At 46.4% G+C, this 18,380-nt stretch overlaps 1 protein-coding gene across 1 annotated transcript in view; it reads left to right on the top strand.

The window, feature by feature from the left end:
- LOC144822036 (CD5 antigen-like) overlaps positions 1–10,030 on the top strand; it is a 211,064-nt gene extending 201,034 nt beyond the window's left edge. Inside the window, exon 5 of the mRNA XM_078679105.1 lies at positions 9,618–10,030. Coding sequence (XP_078535231.1) covers positions 9,618–10,015 — 398 coding nt within the window. The 3' untranslated portion in view covers positions 10,016–10,030. The remainder of the gene's footprint in view (positions 1–9,617) is intronic.
- Positions 10,031–18,380: the final 8,350 nt, after the last annotated feature.

Here is an 18,380-nt window from a genome sequence, read left to right on the forward strand (position 1 = left end):
TTCCGTGTCGAACATAAAAAACAAAACAGAAAAAGAGGTGACCATCATTGACCTATGTGCCTAATAAAAAATCTGAATCCCAAGAGACCATGACATTGTTCAAAATAGTACATTTTTGCTCACCTTTGTATGGTGCAAAGAAATGTATCTCAATTCCAATAGTTACGTATACTTTTTAAGCAGATAATCATTTATCTTTGTCCAACCAATGTAAAAAATGTACACTGCACATAAAGAAAAGACGGGGAGGCTGTCAGTTTCTACCATTGATTAAAACCTTTTTTGTTTAAAAGTATTTCGCTACTCAATGTGTCTTGGCATTACGATAAATTCCTACCTTGGTCTGAACCAAAAAATAGGTTTTCATGGTAGCGACACTATCCCAGTGGGTAGCCGGGGGGTAATAGAACCTCCAGACTACGACAAAAGGAAAGCAAATGGATCATATTATTGCGAGCTGTCGAGATGGGGATAAATGTTGACAAGGAGTTGGTAGAATTTCTGTAGTCCTTGTGTCTTTATAAACCATAAACGTTTTTTTCCAGGTATTGCTTGATTTTCATTTGAAAGCCATAAAACAATGAACAAATATGGTTATCTTTGGTGAATTCTGTGAACAAATCTACTAAGGCATGATGACAAAACATATTAATATATGTACTATATCAGGTAGTCGTTAATGTAATATTGACAAATAGGGTTTGTAAATTGTTAAATTAATCTCTGATGTGATGGAGCATGAAGAAGTTTTTAATCAATGGGGAAGACGATATGTGTTTTGCATAAAACGTTGATAAAAAAGTATTGAAATGATTAGGAATGCTATATTTCTGGGGTTGCGAGGATTGCCGTGCAAATTCCAACTATATCCAACCTAAATGGTATCAACTCAAGTCCAGTGGTAGTTTTTGGATTGTTTTTATTAACAGATCAATACTATTTTTTGGCACATAGGTCAATGATGGTCACCTCTTTTTCTGTTTTGTTTTTTATGTTCGACACGGAATTGGTATTGAATCGCACGGGTGATGTGATGTGGTCTAGGAACAGAAGGGGTGATGTGCCCCCCTAAATTGTTTTTGTGCAAAATTATGCACGTTTTATAGTACGGTGTCAAGTAAACCATGGTTGGATTGCATGGCTTTCCGTAGTTTCTCCAAATAATAGAAATCGTATGATATTCTCAACAAGCCCCTGATATGTTTTTTTTTTGACAATTACACAAGGTACTCACAAGGTGAATGTCCAAGATGGTCATTATGTAGAAACAAATGCTGCATGAGTATGATGTAAAGGTGATTTATCAAGTTTGTATGTGTGTAAGATAACACTTAATACTTAGCATATATATCCTTTCTTTTCTTGTTACATGTATGATTGACAGCCTTGAGAAAGCCCAAAGGGGGCGAAACGCGTGTCGGCTGTGGACCATAAAATGAAACAAATAAAGGCTTGAAACATCTACAGCATCTGGTGTTTGTGAAATCGACTACTTGACCAAGTATATGGACTATTGATGAAACGCTAAAATAGCGAAGGGATCAAAGAGACTATTTTGGAAGTGCACTGGTGTTTCTTTTCATGTTTTGGGGACTTCCATTCTGAACGGTTGTTTGGCAAGGGGGTCGCGTTTTGATGCACGATGTGGATGTGCATCCAACATCAAGTAGCACTCCGTATTATCCAGTGTGTGTGAGATTGTTTTGCTCTATGATTACTGAGAACTAAGGTTGATGTGTGAATCGAAATAGCAAATCCACCATTTTCTCTGTCTAAATGTAAAATGTACCCTGATGAAATGCTGTATTTGAAATGGCTGCCAAGGCTGTGCGTTGTGCCACCTGACTGCAGTAGGGTAGCGGTCTAGTCGTTAGGTACCCAGCCACCCCAGCATTTGGAGGGAAAGTCTGGCACCCAGGGTGCTCTACTCCTCCCCCTGAGCCTGTTAGAACTATTTCTCCTGAGAATTCTAGAGGCGTCCAGCCTTTCTGGTATAGGGAGAGCAGTAGAGTTGTGATGAGCAGAGACAGAGCTGGGACAGGAATGTGAGGGTACCTGCTGCCAGGGGATACCGCCACTTGGGCCTGTGTGCTGGACCCTGCACCCACCTAGAACCCCCCTACTGTCCCCAGGGCTTGTGAAGCCCCACTTCAGGAGTTCAGTCTGCCGTGTAGGAGGAGGGCCACGCTGCAGTGGGGATGGTGAAAGCCTACCCCCCTGTTTTGATGAAGCCCCCACTAACTGCTGACCTGGCCCAGTAGTGCCTGCTGCTCTGTCCCCTGGCCCCTGGAGAAGTAAGGAGGGCCAGCCTCGGTCCCTGAGGCCACTGGGACCAAGTGCCATGGAAGCGCTGCGCCTAAAAGCGCCTGGAAAGGAAGGAGCACCTTGGACTGGTCCCCCCCAGGAGGTGAGAAGCAAAACCCTGGGGCCCCTGGGGCCCCTGGGGCTTGCTGCTGGGACCGTTCGCCCCCCTCCTTGCCTCGAAGCGCTGCGCCTAGAAGAAGCGCTGTGTGCCTGGAAGCGCTATCCAGCCTAGAACTGTGCCCTTGAAAGCGCTGGCCTGCAGGAGACTGCCTCGTGTCCCCAAAACGCCGAGACCAAGACTGCCCTGCTGTGAGTGTTTTAAGCTCTGTAATGCCCTGGGAACTGCTGCTGGCCCAAGCGCTGGTATCGCTGCTGTGTACTCAAAGCGCTAGAACCCTAAAGCGCTGTGCCGTGAAGACGCTGTTGCCCTGCGAAGTGCTGCACTGCTGGAAGTGTTACTGCCTGAACTCCTGGTTCCTAAGCACTGTATTAGGAGGACTGTGCCCCCAAGCGCTGTGCGGCAGAAGCGCTGCTTGGCCTGAAAGAACTGTTTTATTGGGAAGAACTGTCTTATGCCAGGACTGCTGTCTCTTACAGCGCTGCATCTACAAAGCTCTATTTAGCCCCCTGCAGTGGCCGGTGTCCTTGATACTGTTTTCTTTTGGTGCTAAAGTTAACCCCTGGCTAGGGGAGTGTTCTTTGCAGCCTGTTCTTGAGCAGGAAACGTGGTTGATGCTGACCAGGTACAAAGGAAAGGTTGTCTCTGGCGCACGGACCTAGGAAATGTTCGGTCCCTGAGTCTACTGCGTACCTGTGTAGTTTATGCCTCTTAGATTTCTAGGCCTATGGTGTACTTACCTGCATGAGGTTAAGCCCCAGGTGTTTAGGCCATGTTTATACGCACAGTGTTCCCTGCCTCATGATTTGGGTCTATGGCATGTTGAGGCCTGATGTTGACGCTCGGTGTCGCATGTTTCTTTTGCAGGAGACGCTAATGCAGGCCAGGTGGTATTTATGCCTAATGTTTCCTTGCCTGCTAAAAGCCTACTACGAAGGTGGTGCCGAGGATTAATGACTGTGTTTGCCCTGCAATATCAACCCTATGTTTTATGTATTTGCTAACATTCTTTTTATTTCAGCTGGAAACTAATGGACTTACTTACCTTTTATTCTTTTTCCCATGTTCCTTGTAAATAATCCCCCTGACATCCATTGCCCTGGCGCCCGTTGGCGCGCTTTTGTGATTCCTGGGCTTTACTGTGTTTTACCTATGCAGGTTGGAGACAATACAAAACGTATTCTTTTTCCAACCAGAAGCGGTGTCATGTCTTGTTTGTAGTGTGACTGGTGTGTCGTCTGTGGGTCCTGCGTGGATGCTTCACACATGTCCTCTGGAGTTTGGCCTCCCCTCTCTGCTCTATGCTACCCTCTGTAGAATTGGCAACTCCATGTCTAACAGAAACCAAATACCCAATGTTTACTTTTCTTTCCTTAAGATTTTCTGGGCAACCTTTTTCCACAGTATTAAGGACGGCCACCAGGAGCATTTTATTCTCCTCGGAAGCTGGACAACTATGATAGGGCCAGTAAATGTTTGTCATTAGATATTGTTTTAGATAGTTTGGGGCACATTTACAAGCCCCTATTGCTTTCAGTGCCGTTGTGATGATGATAGGCGCCTCGCCTTATTTACAAGGCAGTGTTAACCCACTTATTGTGACAATGCTGCCTTGCAAATAAGGCCCCATTTTACAATGTACTTAGCGTGAAAGGGGAGGGCAATGGGAGTTGCTGTGGGCGTTCCACCGCAACACCCATAGACGCTTCCCCTATTTACAAGGGCAGGCTAAAAAGGAGGCAGCACCAAAATTAAGACCAGGTTTGACGAAATGAGGAGAAATGCTTTATTTCTCCTCGGTTTTGCTTTTTGCATGTGTGCTGCCTTGTGCACCACTAATAGAAACAGCAAATTGCCTATGATTGTTTATGTGCAGGAAGGTGTCCTTTCCTGTAAATAAACAATCACTTTAAAAAATGCCATTTTGCAACTTCTATCATTAAGCAGCACACATAAAAGTTACAAAACGGCATTTGACGATTGTTTCTGTGGAGGAAGGACCACCTTCCTGCACATAAACAATCTTCCCCTGCACCCAGACACCCTTGCACTATGATGCAAGTGTGCCTGTGTTGGCACTAGGCAGCTAAAGTTAGCGCCAGCGCACAGAGAAACACAGAGCTGCACTTATTGTTGTATATTTGGTGCAGCCCTGGGTTTCTGAAGTGACACAGCGTGTCATTAGCCTTCTTGGCTGAACGACACGCTTCGCCACCTTCTTGTAAATATGTCCCATTTGTTTCTACATCACAATGAATAATGAGTGCCACGAATTCAAGAACAAGCGACAACATCTTGCAGCCTCATTGCATGTCATGTGTCAAGTGGGTGTTTAGGCAGTAGAGGCTTACATTATAATATGATTAATATTTGAGTTTTTTCAGTCTTTCAAGTTATTCCTGAAACTTGAAGAATATTTACTCTAAATAGCATAATTCACAAAAAGACACAAAAGTGTAATATAATGATTTCCCACACATATCCTTAAAACCACACACCTCAGAGGTAGTTTTAGGTAGTTTAGATTTGTAGGGCCAATGTTGTGATGAATGCCTAAACCCTCTCAAAACTGATATAGAGACAGAAACATGTCAACAACGCAGACATGAGTGTGAGAAGTTGGCCTGATATGTGATGTTCACTATTCTAGTGGGCACCCTGTATCAGTCCAAACAACCCTTATGGTGATGGTTGTAAAGTCAACCTTATAGACCAGCTATCCTAGTGGTAGCATGGACAAAGCAGTCTTAGGCTAAAACTTCAGAGAGCATGTGAAGCCAGCTGTTTTACCATATGTAACCCCTTGAATACCAAATGAAAGGACACCAAATAGGTTATATATAAAATATATATGTATTTATTATAAACACAACCCCTATGAGGTCAGAGGCTAAAGCACATAACAAGTTACTCAATTATCATACAATAAGTTGCACAAAATACAGTCGAGCCCTAGGGGCGCTGAAGATCATATACTAAAATAGTGGTATAAGAACCACGTCACGAAAACGGAATAGGCCTAGGGCCTAGGGAATCGCAGGGGCTACACTGAGCTAACAATAGTTAGGGAGCAGGAGGCCCACAGGAAGCGTGTGCAGTGTCTACACACACACACGAGTTACCATAGGGATACAATGGGAACAAAGAAGTTGGAAGCTAGTTGATTTAGGACACTTACGGATGAACTAGGAGAAAGCTACTAAAAACAGGGACACTTGGATAGTCCATACCCACAGGAGCACCGGAGTACTCGCGTTACCTTACCTACAGTAGCCGGGTGCATAGGTGTCAAGATGTGTTGGGTTTCGTCGCTGAATCCTATGGAGACCTGTAAAAAGATGCTGCAGGCGACCAGGAAAGAAGTGTCCGGTTGGATCCAAGGGCGGATCAAGGATGAAGAGTACCTGAAAGCAGAGGGGACAGAGTCAGGGTCACTAGCCAGTGACCAGGAAGGAACCAGGAAGGAACCAGGCAATGTTGGGTGCAGTCAGGTAAAGATGCGAAGCTTGTCTCTGCAGCCACATGGACCAGGAAGCGTCGATGATGACCAGGAGCTGGAGGCGGACTATCCCATAAAGGCTCTCGCTGTCGGCGGTATCGGCTTCCGGATTGGAGTCAACAGGCCTTCGCAAATGCAACCCACCCAGGAATCAAAGATGGGCTTTTGTTCAGACCAGCAAGGTATGGGCGGCTTCTCCTTTTCAGGGAAGCAGGGGCCAACCTGGAGCAACCAGGCAGGTGGTTCAAATTCAACGGTTCATCGTCACAGAGGCCACTAACCAACGAGCAAGTGACCGGATAGGCGCGTCGAGCACAAAAGTACTAGCAGGCCCAACGCAGCACTCGGTGAGTGTGGGGGGCTGTGCGTCGGTGCAAAAGGAGCTCGGGGCTGGAGCTTCTCAATCCCCAATGCACAACTTCGAGGCTGTCTCAGAAGGTGCACAAGTAGCAAGGAGCAGGTTTTTCAAAATGTCCGGTCCCACGTCTCTCGTCGCTTCCACGGGTCTCAGCTTTGCTGTGGCTGTGGATCGGGCTCAAGGAAGTCTGGAAGTCCAGGTCTTGTCAGGCTCTGTGCTCGGGCTCTGGCGGGAGCATCGACAAAGCAAACTGCTGATCACTGGATGGGGACTGTTTGCACAGGGTGGTCACTCCTTGACCACAAGGAAGATTCTTCAGTCGTCTTCTGTAAAGTGGATCGTCGAAGGTCCAGAGTTTCATTTCAAGTTTCAGTTCAGAATTAATCTAAAGTCTCTAGACTCAGCTCCTACCTTTATACCAATAAAAGGGGCTGGATTACCTGCTAGGTCCCTCCTATGGGTGGGACCAGGGAAGGGGGTGGTTACACCACTTTCCCTTTGTCCAGTTTTGCGCCAGAGCTGGGGCTGGAGTGCCCCAGCAACTGGTTTCAACCAGACTATGCATGGAGCACCTTGTGTGCCCCAGGCAGTGTCTCCTTTCATTCAGCCCTCCCTGCCCCAATACACTATGGCCTGTCGGGGGTGGTGCTAGCACCTCCCAAGACAGGAAATCTATTGTCCAAGCCTCCCTCACTGGAAGGACTCCCAGCAGCAGGAGGTCAGACTTGTGTCTGTGGCAGCAGCATCCATTTTGTGAGGCTGAGGCTCTGGTTAACTTTAACTGGGATTAACAGGAACAACATGTCTTCTCCCTCTAGAAGGGTGGGATGCTACCCGTGTCGCTAAAACTGGTGAGGGGGTAGTATTCCAAAGCATATGACACCTTACACGACATGTTTCGATAAAGCCAGACCAAAGTTAGCAATAACCGCGAGGATTATAATGCACTTAATAGTATAATGCATGGCTATATCATAGAACAGCTATAAGGAGATGGTTCCGAAAACTGCAGACAGGCTCAGCTCATGCTAGAGCCTCATCTCACATCAAACCAAGCACTCTGCCTTCAGGATTGTTAAGGCCTGCCATAGGAGTGACTTATAGGTATATATCTGTCTATATATAATGGTAGGTATAGGAATACTATACCTAAGCAAGGGGTGATTACAAAACCTTGCCCCAGCTGAGTGATCAGCCAGTTTTGTCAATTTGGATGGCCAGCCAGGGGTGACATAAGATATGCTGCAGCCCCTGGTGGCCTTGGATGCACCTATGCCCTGGGTACCTATGGTACACTATACAGGGGCTCACAAAGGTGACCCATTCCCCAATTGGTTATGTACCTAAAGTACATGGCATACATTTAGAGAGAGAACAGCTGGGCTCTGGGTCTGGTTAGCAGGCCCACAGTCACATTGAAGTTGAAATCCAGTGAAGCAAAAAGCAAAAGTGGGGTGACCATAGGAAAGCAGACCCTACTCTCCTACAATGAGGCGTCCTAATATCTCCTCTTATACATAACTTTGTAACAGGGAGTTATAAACACATCTAGTGCTAAATTACCATGACAACATTTTACTCTGTTGCCCCTACTATAGTACTGCAGCTTTAAGAGAACTACATAGTCAGGTACATCTTTGGTAGAGCAGTAGAGCGTACACTCTACTTGAACGTGGGGCACACATGTGGCCATGCGTTTCCTTAAGAGCTATAAATCCACCATTCCATTAAGCATCTGAATATATGAGGAACCCTGCAATTACAACATACCACTCTGTAAGGTAAGTGTTTGATGCCTTTTTAGCTCATCGTAGTTGGGCAGGTCTTCTTGATGTTTTCATATGAACGTCTGTGTCCAGCGAGACAGACAGCTTTCAAAACCATTGTAAATGTCTTCAGGGTTGCTTGATATAGATCTGCAGAGTGTCTTGGCTGCATTATTGCAGGCGGCAGTGATTTGTGGCTGTTTTCAGGAGGTGTGGTCTCAGGAGGGGTGCTGAAAGTGTGCCACATTTTAGGTGGCACACTGTCAGTGCGCTTCCTGACAGCTACTTTGCATCTCAGCCCGCGTCTATAATACAGCGCAGGTAGAGAGGTAAAGGGATTCCCTACTTGGCATGGGGACACGCCCCCATGCAAATGAGGGCACACCCACCCTCTGGCAGCAGCACTATCTATATTACTGAGAGGTCCGCATAAGTGTCTGCTGCCCTTTCTGTAATACTAAAGTGCCCTGGGGCACCCAAAGCTGGCACATATTGCCACTGTGCCCCGATGGCAATTTCCATTATACAGCCCCAGATCCTACTTAAGACAGGCTAACTTTTATTTATTTCCCTGTCCTGGTCCTCCATGTGAGGCACAGCATTCCCAGGCACAGAAAAGAATGCGGCCAGAGTTGCCGACTTTGGAAATGGGGAAGCAGTTTTGAGTCGCGGTGTCGGATCCGCATCCTGTGATTCTAGGCAAATCACTTAATCTCCCAGTGCCACCCAAAAAACTGAATGTACCCTTGTGTAACATACCTGATGCTCATGTAAAGTGCTCCAATACCATTGGGTCCAGTTCCCTCCATATAAAACTGCACAAAAACTATGCTAAATAAATGCTGAGCGGGTTAAAATAAGCATTGTGGCCAGGTCAGCCTTAGGGGCATCTCCTGCTCTGGTTGAATCACTGGCTGCCCAGTTCTCTCTTCCTGGCAGGCACAGAGCTCTAGATAAGGTGGGTGGGTCACCATCTCAGCAGGGCTCACAGACAGCCCTCTCTGCTTTAAAGAGGGCCCTTATACTCTACTGCACAAGCCTCAATCAACCCACCCTCTGAACCCTCAGAGATCTGTCATTTCTGAAGGTGTTTATTTGAGGCCCCCAGGTACACTGGATTTCACAGTCTGACATGGAGTTTAATAATCCACCCAGAACTACTGGCAGGTCTGATGAGGGAGAGAGTGAGGTGCTTTTCTTAAACAAGTTTGTAGGAAAGTGATGAATCTGGGGGTTCATCAAGAGCTGTTCCCCCAAAAGGACACACATATGTTTTGCTTTTCTATAGCCGTGTAGAATATTAGTCACCAGGCCAGTGATAAATTAGGCTCTTGTCCCAAATGTTGATATTCAACGCTTGATGCCATTTAAGTATCCTGAAAGAGTTCTGAGCTGGTTATTAGCACTAGCCACTGAGTGTGATCTGGTAACACACTTTCCACAGTAGGCAACAGGAGATGACAGTAGCGTTGCATAGATGTTAAAAACTGTATTCGATGAACATTTCTCTCATAAGTCACTTTCCTTTGCAATCAATGTCTTAACATTTTTTTTCTGGTCCTTTGCTCACAGGGGGAGCAGACACTGTCCGGTTGGTGAATTCCGGAGACGCGTGCAGTGGGAGGGTGGAGATCAAACACGAGAATCGCTGGGGGACGGTCTGTAATAACGACTGGGATATAAAGGATGCTGAGGTGGTCTGTAGAGAACTCAACTGTGGATCAGCATCCAGCGCAGAAACAAGAAATGACATATTTGGAAGAGGCGTCTTACCCGTATGGATGAGTGACGTCAGGTGCACAGGAGCAGAAAAGTCTCTCTTCGATTGTCCACGCGCTCCCTGGGGAGTCAACAGCTGCCCGTGGAGGAGCGATGGTGGAGTGCAGTGCAGTGGTAAGAGAAGCCAACAGCAATCCTTCAACTCCATCGAAAAAAGTCACAAACTAATTAAAAAAGTACAGTTGGATTAATCAAAAAAGCTGCTGTCATGACAACATCATATTACTATTGAATAAAACCAGACGCAAAGACATTGAATGAAAGAACGTAGTATTAATCTCAGTATGCTGACAAAGTGAATTGGATTTATTAGGATCTTCAGACTGTAGTGATGGCCTTCAGAGATTGCAAAGTCATTGAAGGTATTGATTGCAGTAGGAGGCCTCAGACCCTAACATGTACATCCCTTCCGTACTAGAAGAAATCCCACAATCCAGCCATGTGCAGACGTTTGGGCCTGGGCTGGGGCACCCCCCTTGACCCTCCTCCTTCTGGCATCACTCACTAATAGCTCACCCCACCCAGGCTTCTACGTGGGTGTACGTAGATGTAACGGAACCGCCTGGTAAAATGGTGAGAGGCTTAAGTCATATATAACAAAGTGCCTCCATCTACCCTAGTACTGAGGAGCAAGTTAACGGTGTCCAGAAGAGCGGGGGGGGTCTAGGTGTACCATGGGGCCCTATAGGGGCAGCTTCTGCAGATTGCATAGGATCTCCCTGTAAGAATCTGCTACCGTTGCCTATCTGCTCCCAATAGAGATCATTTGGGGCATATTACCAACCAATAGAGATAATTTTTGTCTCTAACTTGTTTAGAGACAAAATTTATCGCCGCAAATCGGCGTCTCATACTAGTTTATATTCTAAATTAAATATTAAAATATTACCTAGGAAGCCACCATGGTCAAACACAAGATTCAAAAAGCTATCATCGATATTCCACTTACCACAATGAACTTATTTTAAGTGCGAGCAGTTAGTGCAATCACTGATGAAATTAAAAGGACAGAACACCGTCTATCCATGGGCCCTGGCACGATGGTAGGGGAGCAGATAGGCAACAGTAGCAGATTCTTACAGGGAGATCCTATGCAATCTGCAGAAGCTGCCTCTATAGGGCCCCATGGAACACCGAGGCCCCCAGAAAATGTATTAGAATCTGAACAGGACTTACAAATTTGATTCTCCTCCCGCATACATCTGACAGATCACCATCCCCGAAGAGGAAGAGAGGGTGCAAGAAGAGACAAACGGTGGTGGGCAATCCTAAAAGAAAAGAAAGGCCCTATGTAGACCCCTAAAGATCCTATATGTGACAGCCTAGATGGCCAAGGTACCACTGCTAACTCACAAACAACACTAATCATAGCTACAATTTTATCTAAGTCGAGGATCCTGCTTAGGACGGTCCATGAGATAATTGATAAACTGTCTACCGAGTTCACAAATATCTGCGGCCTACTGAGGGACACTTAGACTAGTGCTGGGACAAAGAGGGACGCAACCAGGGGAGGGAAAGATGAGCGTGTGTCTAAGATTACTACCCCTATTGTTAATGGAAGAAATAAAGGAACAGGTGAAAAACCTGTTGGGGCCGAAATGACATGGCAAGCGCAGGGGAGGAGAGAGGAAATAATGAATTAGCAAACCATATTCCACCAAGACAGCAGGGTTCAGTCAATAAACTCCAACCAGTTCTAGGGGCTAGGTTGGATAGGATGGATGCAGAACATCCAATTGCTACATATAATAAGTCAGGCCACAATATAACCCAAGAGAGGAGAGCAGATGCCTCTATCAATTTGCCCCCTGAATGCTACCCAGATGTAGCCGTACTGGTGAATGTCCCTCGCCTGCAACCAGGACGAATGGAGAGCCATGACACCCTAAGGAACAGAGTAGTACGCTGCCTTGACAAGAATTGTGGCTTTCTGGTGACAGGAGCTAATCAGATTCTCCTGACACGAAGAGTGGGATGGATTTGCCCCTTACAGAAGTGTCTTAAAGGAGACTGCATTACCATCAATTTTAAAACCACAAATTGGGCTAGAAACACCTTTGTTAGAGCACCCCCTTTATCTCAATTTGATTTGATTATGACATTGCAACCACTTGGTTTCTTCTATCGGCACTTAAGGTTTACACAACATAGGAAAGATGATCAAAACCCCCCGAGGAGGAATTCAGTTTTGCCAACCCAACCCCACCATGATTTACCAGTTTCAAATAGATACCAGGCTTTGAGTCCTCGCCTAGAAAATGATTATCATGAGGGTATTAACCATCCTAGTCCGGAGCCCTCTCCTACTGGAGAGTGGGTAGATGTCAAAGATGCAGGGGGCCTACCTATAACTGATCTACCGCCGATTCAAGCTACTGACACCATAGATACTGAGTCTATTTTTATAAAGGTTCCACCTGTGAGTTTAGACAAAGGGGAAATTACTTGAGAATGGAAACACTATCACAACATGGACTGTTGCAGGCCTAAGGTGCAAACAGGATTCACCAGTATGACAGGATTGTATTACTAGTGACCTTGATATAATCTGCCTCCAAGAGACCTGGTGCACTGATCCGGTATATGTAGAACAGTTCACTTCCTATTGGATCCAGGCAGTGCCCTCGCCAGCTGGTAGAGACAAAGGGGGCTTTTGACTCTTATTTCAAATAAGTCATCTGCTAATACTGTCAAAAGAAATATCACTATAGGAATTTACTGTAGGATTTTATGGTTACATTGCATAGAAAATGGGTATGTGGGCATGGTCAATTATTACAATAACGTGTTCTACTCAACCCACAGTAATATCGTACTAGAGTTAGACAATTGGCTTGATAAATTGCTAAGTACTATTAAGACTAATATTGTTATGATATGGGTGTGGGATTTTAATATTCAATCATGTCCATTGTCGATGACTAAGGTCTATGAGAACACGTATGGGGAGGACGATGAAAGTATGCATTTCACATGCAACGATTATGGAGGAGCTCTTAATTTATTGATGGCCAAATATGACCTTGATTTGCTACAGTGTGCGCGGGCTACCAATGGTGGTCTTATACCAACATTTCCAGGCAGAAATGCTGCTTCTGTTATTGACCATATGCCTATCTCACCCAGCAGCAGCTATCTGTGTTCTACCCCATGGATCACTGAGCAGGTATTGAGTGACCACAACTGTATTTCTATGTCAACTTTAGTTTGGGGACTAAAAACAGTAGCAAATCAAGACGTTATTACTAGTTTAGCTCCTACTAGGCCCAATGGGACATGTATCTAATGGGTTGGTGTGGAACCAGCAAAAGTTTTACATGAAATTGTTACTAAATGTGATACAGAGATTTCTTATTACCTCAACGAGGATGTTAATACCTCCATGCTGTTAGCCAACTTCGGTAAATCAATGTTGTAATCGAGGGGATACGGACTGCACCCTTCACGGAAAATAGCAGACAAAATAGAGGATGGTTTGACCATACTTGTACCCAGGCCGTAAGCCAACTTCAACAAGCTTTGAGTAGTAAACCTACAAATACTGAGATTATTAAAATTGGCCATCTTAATTATAAATTAGCCCTTAAGGCAAGGAGAAACAAGCTTCAAGAGTTTGCATGGGACAAGTTATCCATGGCAGCGAATGCAGCGAACAGTAAGTTATTTTGGAAAACTGTTAGCTTACCGTTTTGAAGAGTGAATCCTTCCCTGAATTACTCTCTCATCTCAATTGTGACCCGTGGGTGAGACACTTTTCTAATATTTTCTATCCATCTGACCCCGATTTACCCAGGTCGCTAAGTATAGTAGGAAGTAAGTGGCTGGTGTTGCCCCGAGATATTACCATCGACAAAGTTTGTGATGGATTGACTGAAGTAGGGGTGGTAAAGCACCAGGTCCAGATGGGGTCCCCATTGATGTTTATAAAACAGAAATAGATGTTTGGAGTCCTATGGGGTCATTCCGTGACAATCCCTATTTTTAAAGACGGCATTACATCTGAAGCTAAAAATGATCGCCTCAAATCGTTTCAGGATTCATCAGTTAAAGTGATGAGCAGAATATTACTGCTGAGACTTGAATATTGGGCAACCAAAAAGGATTTTCGAAAAGTTTATTCTGGCTTCAGAAAAGGGCTGGGAACCCTCGAGCCATGCATTAACTTAGAACTCTTGTTCGGAAAATACACGCACGCTAAACACAGAAGATTATACCTGTGTTTTGCAGATCTTAGCAGTGTGTTTGATTTTGTTGACCATTCTATTTTGTGGCTTACCTTGCTCAATCTAGGGGCCCCTAAACAGATAGTTTTCTTCCTAGCAAAGCCCTAGCAAAGCTGTATGACAATCTTTCGTGCAAGGTGCGATATGGATGGTAAAGAAAACAGTGGTTCTAGACAAATTCTATTTAAGCATATCACTTTATATAAATAGATGCGTGTAACGACATTCAAAAAGGCACACATGAAAAGGCTAGGCTATGGGCCACTTCATAATGACAAATTATATTCCATTTATTTAGTCATAGTAGAATGCAAAGCAAACAAATCTTTTCAAATCAAAGGTTCAAGCGCATGATACACAATTGTACAAATCATTTTTTATTTTTTTTTGAGTTTTCAAAAACCTTTATTGGGTCATCTTACAATACACGGCTCTTCGCCTACAACCCGGAGGCCGGCAGCTATCGTCCAACAGTTAAACAATAATCACAGCTGTTTGGCCAACATCCTCAGTGGCAGGCAGCGCAATATGCAAAGTTATGAGCTTAGTCAGTCATGGAATTTGAATCAGCGTATCTCAACATGGAACGGTAAATAGTACAGCATCGATATCTCACATTGCAGCGGTTAAAGTCACATATTATAGCCAGTCATACATGACCCATTTTCCCCCTCGCAAATATTGTCTAGGTTTCTCAGTGTAGGCATACAACATGTCGCTAACGTGTCCTCCCCCCGTATATTCTGGCGTAGGTGACTAACTGAGTGCAAGCTGTCCTGTCCGGGGGTCAACATCTTTCATTCTCAGCCATTCTGCAAACGGGGACCATATATCCTTTGATCTAGACCTTTCTGGCATCTGTTCCCAATAACCCTCAAGTTGATCTTTACAGTATACAACTGCCTTTACCCAGGCCACCGCCACCGGGGGTTGTTTCTTTCGCCAGTATATGGCCACCTGTCTCTTTGCCATCAGTAGCAGCATTGCCGTGAGTTTCCGTCGCCTCACCGGGATATCTCCCACATAACCCAATAGCGCCAAGCTGATTGTCCTCTCAACAGTGGTGCCTATTATGTGTTCAATGTGCGTGAGGACCTCCTCCCAGTAGCAGGAGACCTCCGTGCACTCCCATGCCATGTGTGTGAAGTGGGCGTTGTGCACATTGCATCTCCAGCACCTGTCATCATCCCTCAGTCTCATACAGTGCATCTGAGTAGGCGTGCGGTATAAGCGATCCAAATAGTTCAAATGAATGAGCCTGAGCCTATAATTGGGCGACAGATACTGTTGTTGGGTACAGCAATAAGACCACTGTTCCTCCGTAAGTGCCAGGCCTGCCTCATCATTCCAAGCCTCCCGCGATCTAGGACTTATGAGTGGGTTTTCCTTCTGTGTGATGCTATAAATGCGCATGACTAACTTGTAAGGCGAGGCTTTTGCTAGCATGTTTTCAAGCGCCGGTAGCGGAGGCGGTTCGTTTGGGAAGTCGCCATAGGTGGCCTTGCACGCGGCTCTCAGCTGGTAGTAGAGCAAGGTATCGGACGCCGTGGGAGCCTTCGTGCCACACATAGCCTGCAGCGTCAGGAATGTTCCCGCCGGGTATAGGTCCCTCCCTTTGTGTAAGTTGCGCGCCTGCGCTCTTTTTGCTACTGCTGCATCCATCAGCGGTGTCAGCAATGGATTGCCCCTCAAGGGTATCGACGGGGCGTATAGTTTGTCAATGTGTGCTCTATTCGCTATCTTTCTCCAAGCCCATCTTACACTTTCGGCGGTGTCAACATCTTGTCGTGGGTGCTTGTAAGGGTGAAATACTGCCGTGTTTAAGGGGGTAGGGGAGACTCTATCTATTTCAATCGCTACATGTGGTTGGTAGGGAACTGGATGTAGCCAGTAATGTAGGTACTGCGCTTGCGCGCTGTAAGCATATAGTTCGAAGTCTGGAGCCCCCAGACCACCCTGTGAAAAGGGCAAAGTCAATACCTGCCAGGAGACTCGAGGCTGTTTATCTGCCCATATTAGGACCAGCACCGCAGTGCGTAAGCGTTTGAAAAAGTGCACATTCAGGGAAATGGGCAGGTTTACAAAAAGATATAGCAGCTTGGGAAGTATTATCATCTTTGCAATGGCGATGCGTCCTGTCAGAGACAACGGAAGGTTTTTCCACCTAGCCACCTTGCACTCTATCCAGTCTATGGCTCTGCCATAGTTCAGCGTCCACAGTTCCTGTAGCGAGCGGCTCAGCTGAATGCCCAGATAGCGCACCCCCTCAGTCGCCCACCCTAAAGGAAATTCTGAGGTAATCGGAGCTGTATCGTCAGTCAGTGGGAACATAGTGGATTTGGTCCAGTTAATCTGTATGCCTGTCAGACCGCCGTATCTAATGAACTCACGCATGATCGTGTCAAAGTTCTCCCGGGGATTATTGAGATAGACAGTTATGTCGTCTGCGTATAGGGAAATAAGGATTCCCCGCGTAGTGAAGCCTATGCTCTTATGGGCATGCTGCTGTCTTAATTTAGCTGCCAGGGGTTCCGTCGCGATAGCAAATAGCAGGGGAGACAGTGGGCAACCCTGCCTCGTGCCTCTGGTTATGTGGATAGGCTCAGATGTGCGTCCGTTCACTCGGACCCTGGCAGAGGGGTCGGTGTACAATAGCTGAATCTGTTTTAGGAATAGAGGGCTGAAACCCAGCCGCTGCAGCCGGGTGAACAGGAAGCTCCACTCCAATGAATCAAACGCCTTTGTGGCGTCCAGTAGAGCCGCCGCTGCCTGCACGTGGGGGGCCAAATAGTGGAGCATACCAAAGAAGGTTCTCAGGTTATGCGCTGTGAATCTCCCCGAGACAAATCCCGCCTGATCTGTTAGTGCGATTTGCGGTACCATGGGTGTCAGCCGATCCGCAAGCAGTTTAGCGTAAATTTTAGCGTCAAGATTAATAAGGGACAACGGGCGGTAAGAGTCCGTTTTAGTAGGGTCTTTATCTGGCTTCAGGATCGTAATAATTATAGCTTCGCGAACTGTGGGCGGCAATCTACCGACCTCAAGCGCCTCCTGATACATCCCATGCAGCCAGGGAGCCAGTAACTCAGCATATTCCTTATAAAAGGCAGCCGTAAGACCGTCTGCTCCCGGTGCCTTGTCCCTTGGCATGGCGCTTATTACCTTCTTAATATCTTCTATCGTGAACGGTAGCTCCATATATTGCCATGCTCCGTCGTTAAATCACGCAAGGCATATCTCATCTAACTATGTAATCAGATCAGCCTGCATCGGGGATACTTTAGAGGTGTACAGCTCCGCGTAGTAAGCAGTGAATTCCCTCAGAATGTTCGGTGGCGTGCGCACCGTCTCACCCCCCACCGTCCGTAACTCTGCTACATAAGAGGTGCCTCTTGGCGCTCGAAGTAAGTTAGCTAGGGTCCTACCAGGTCTGTCACCTTCACCATATTTACGTGCTTGCGCATGTTTATGTAGGTATACTACCTCCCTTTCCGCCTCAGTTTGATATTCCGTTAGTTTGGATCTAATGTGTGCTAGTGTGTCGTGTGATGGGCTGTCCACCTGCCTCCTCTCTAGGTCCTGTAGGTCTCTCTCTAGTCTCTGCAGGGTGTTTCGTATGTCTCGTAGTACACCAGTTTTCAGAGCGATGCAATCCCCCCTTACAACAGCCTTAAAGGCCTCCCACAGCACTCCAGGGGAGTCCACCGAACCCACATTTAATGTGAAGTACTCTTCGATTCTAGTTCTAAGGCCCTCGCGGAAAACCTGATCTCTCAAGGCCTCTGACGGGAATCTCCACGTATAGGGCTGGGTGTATGCCGGGGGCACTCTGATGGTCAACTGTACAGGGGCGTGGTCTGACAGAGTGCGGGCAAGGTGTGAGGTCTCAGCCACCCACGCGTGTATGTCTCTTGTTAATACCCAGTAATCCAACCGTGACCATGCCCCTCTGTGGTGTGTTATACAAGTGCCTTCCCTGCGTGTCGGGTTCGCCACTCTCCATGCATCTACCAGTAGGAGATCACTTATCATCTCATGTGTGGAGAAGTGTGGCTCACTGGTTAGAGGAGGCAGACCTGGAAGCAGAGGTCAGCCCGGGACCAGGGTTCAATTCCCGGCTCGGCGGGGTCTTGAGTCCTAAAATGTCCATTGACTCGACAATTCTCGCTCCGGTGCCTACTCGATTCACGGGTTCACACTCTGCGACTCTGGGCAATAGCTTGCTTAATCTCCACAACGGCCCCTCGCGGCGGGATGCCTGGCTTTCACCTTGCGGATACCCTGTCGGGGTGATCTCACAGGGGAATACCAGGATGGGTTCCCTAAGCAA

The sequence above is a fragment of the Lissotriton helveticus genome, chromosome 3_1 (assembly GCF_964261635.1).
Source record: "Lissotriton helveticus chromosome 3_1, aLisHel1.1, whole genome shotgun sequence".
Taxonomy (NCBI): Eukaryota; Metazoa; Chordata; class Amphibia; order Caudata; family Salamandridae; genus Lissotriton; species Lissotriton helveticus.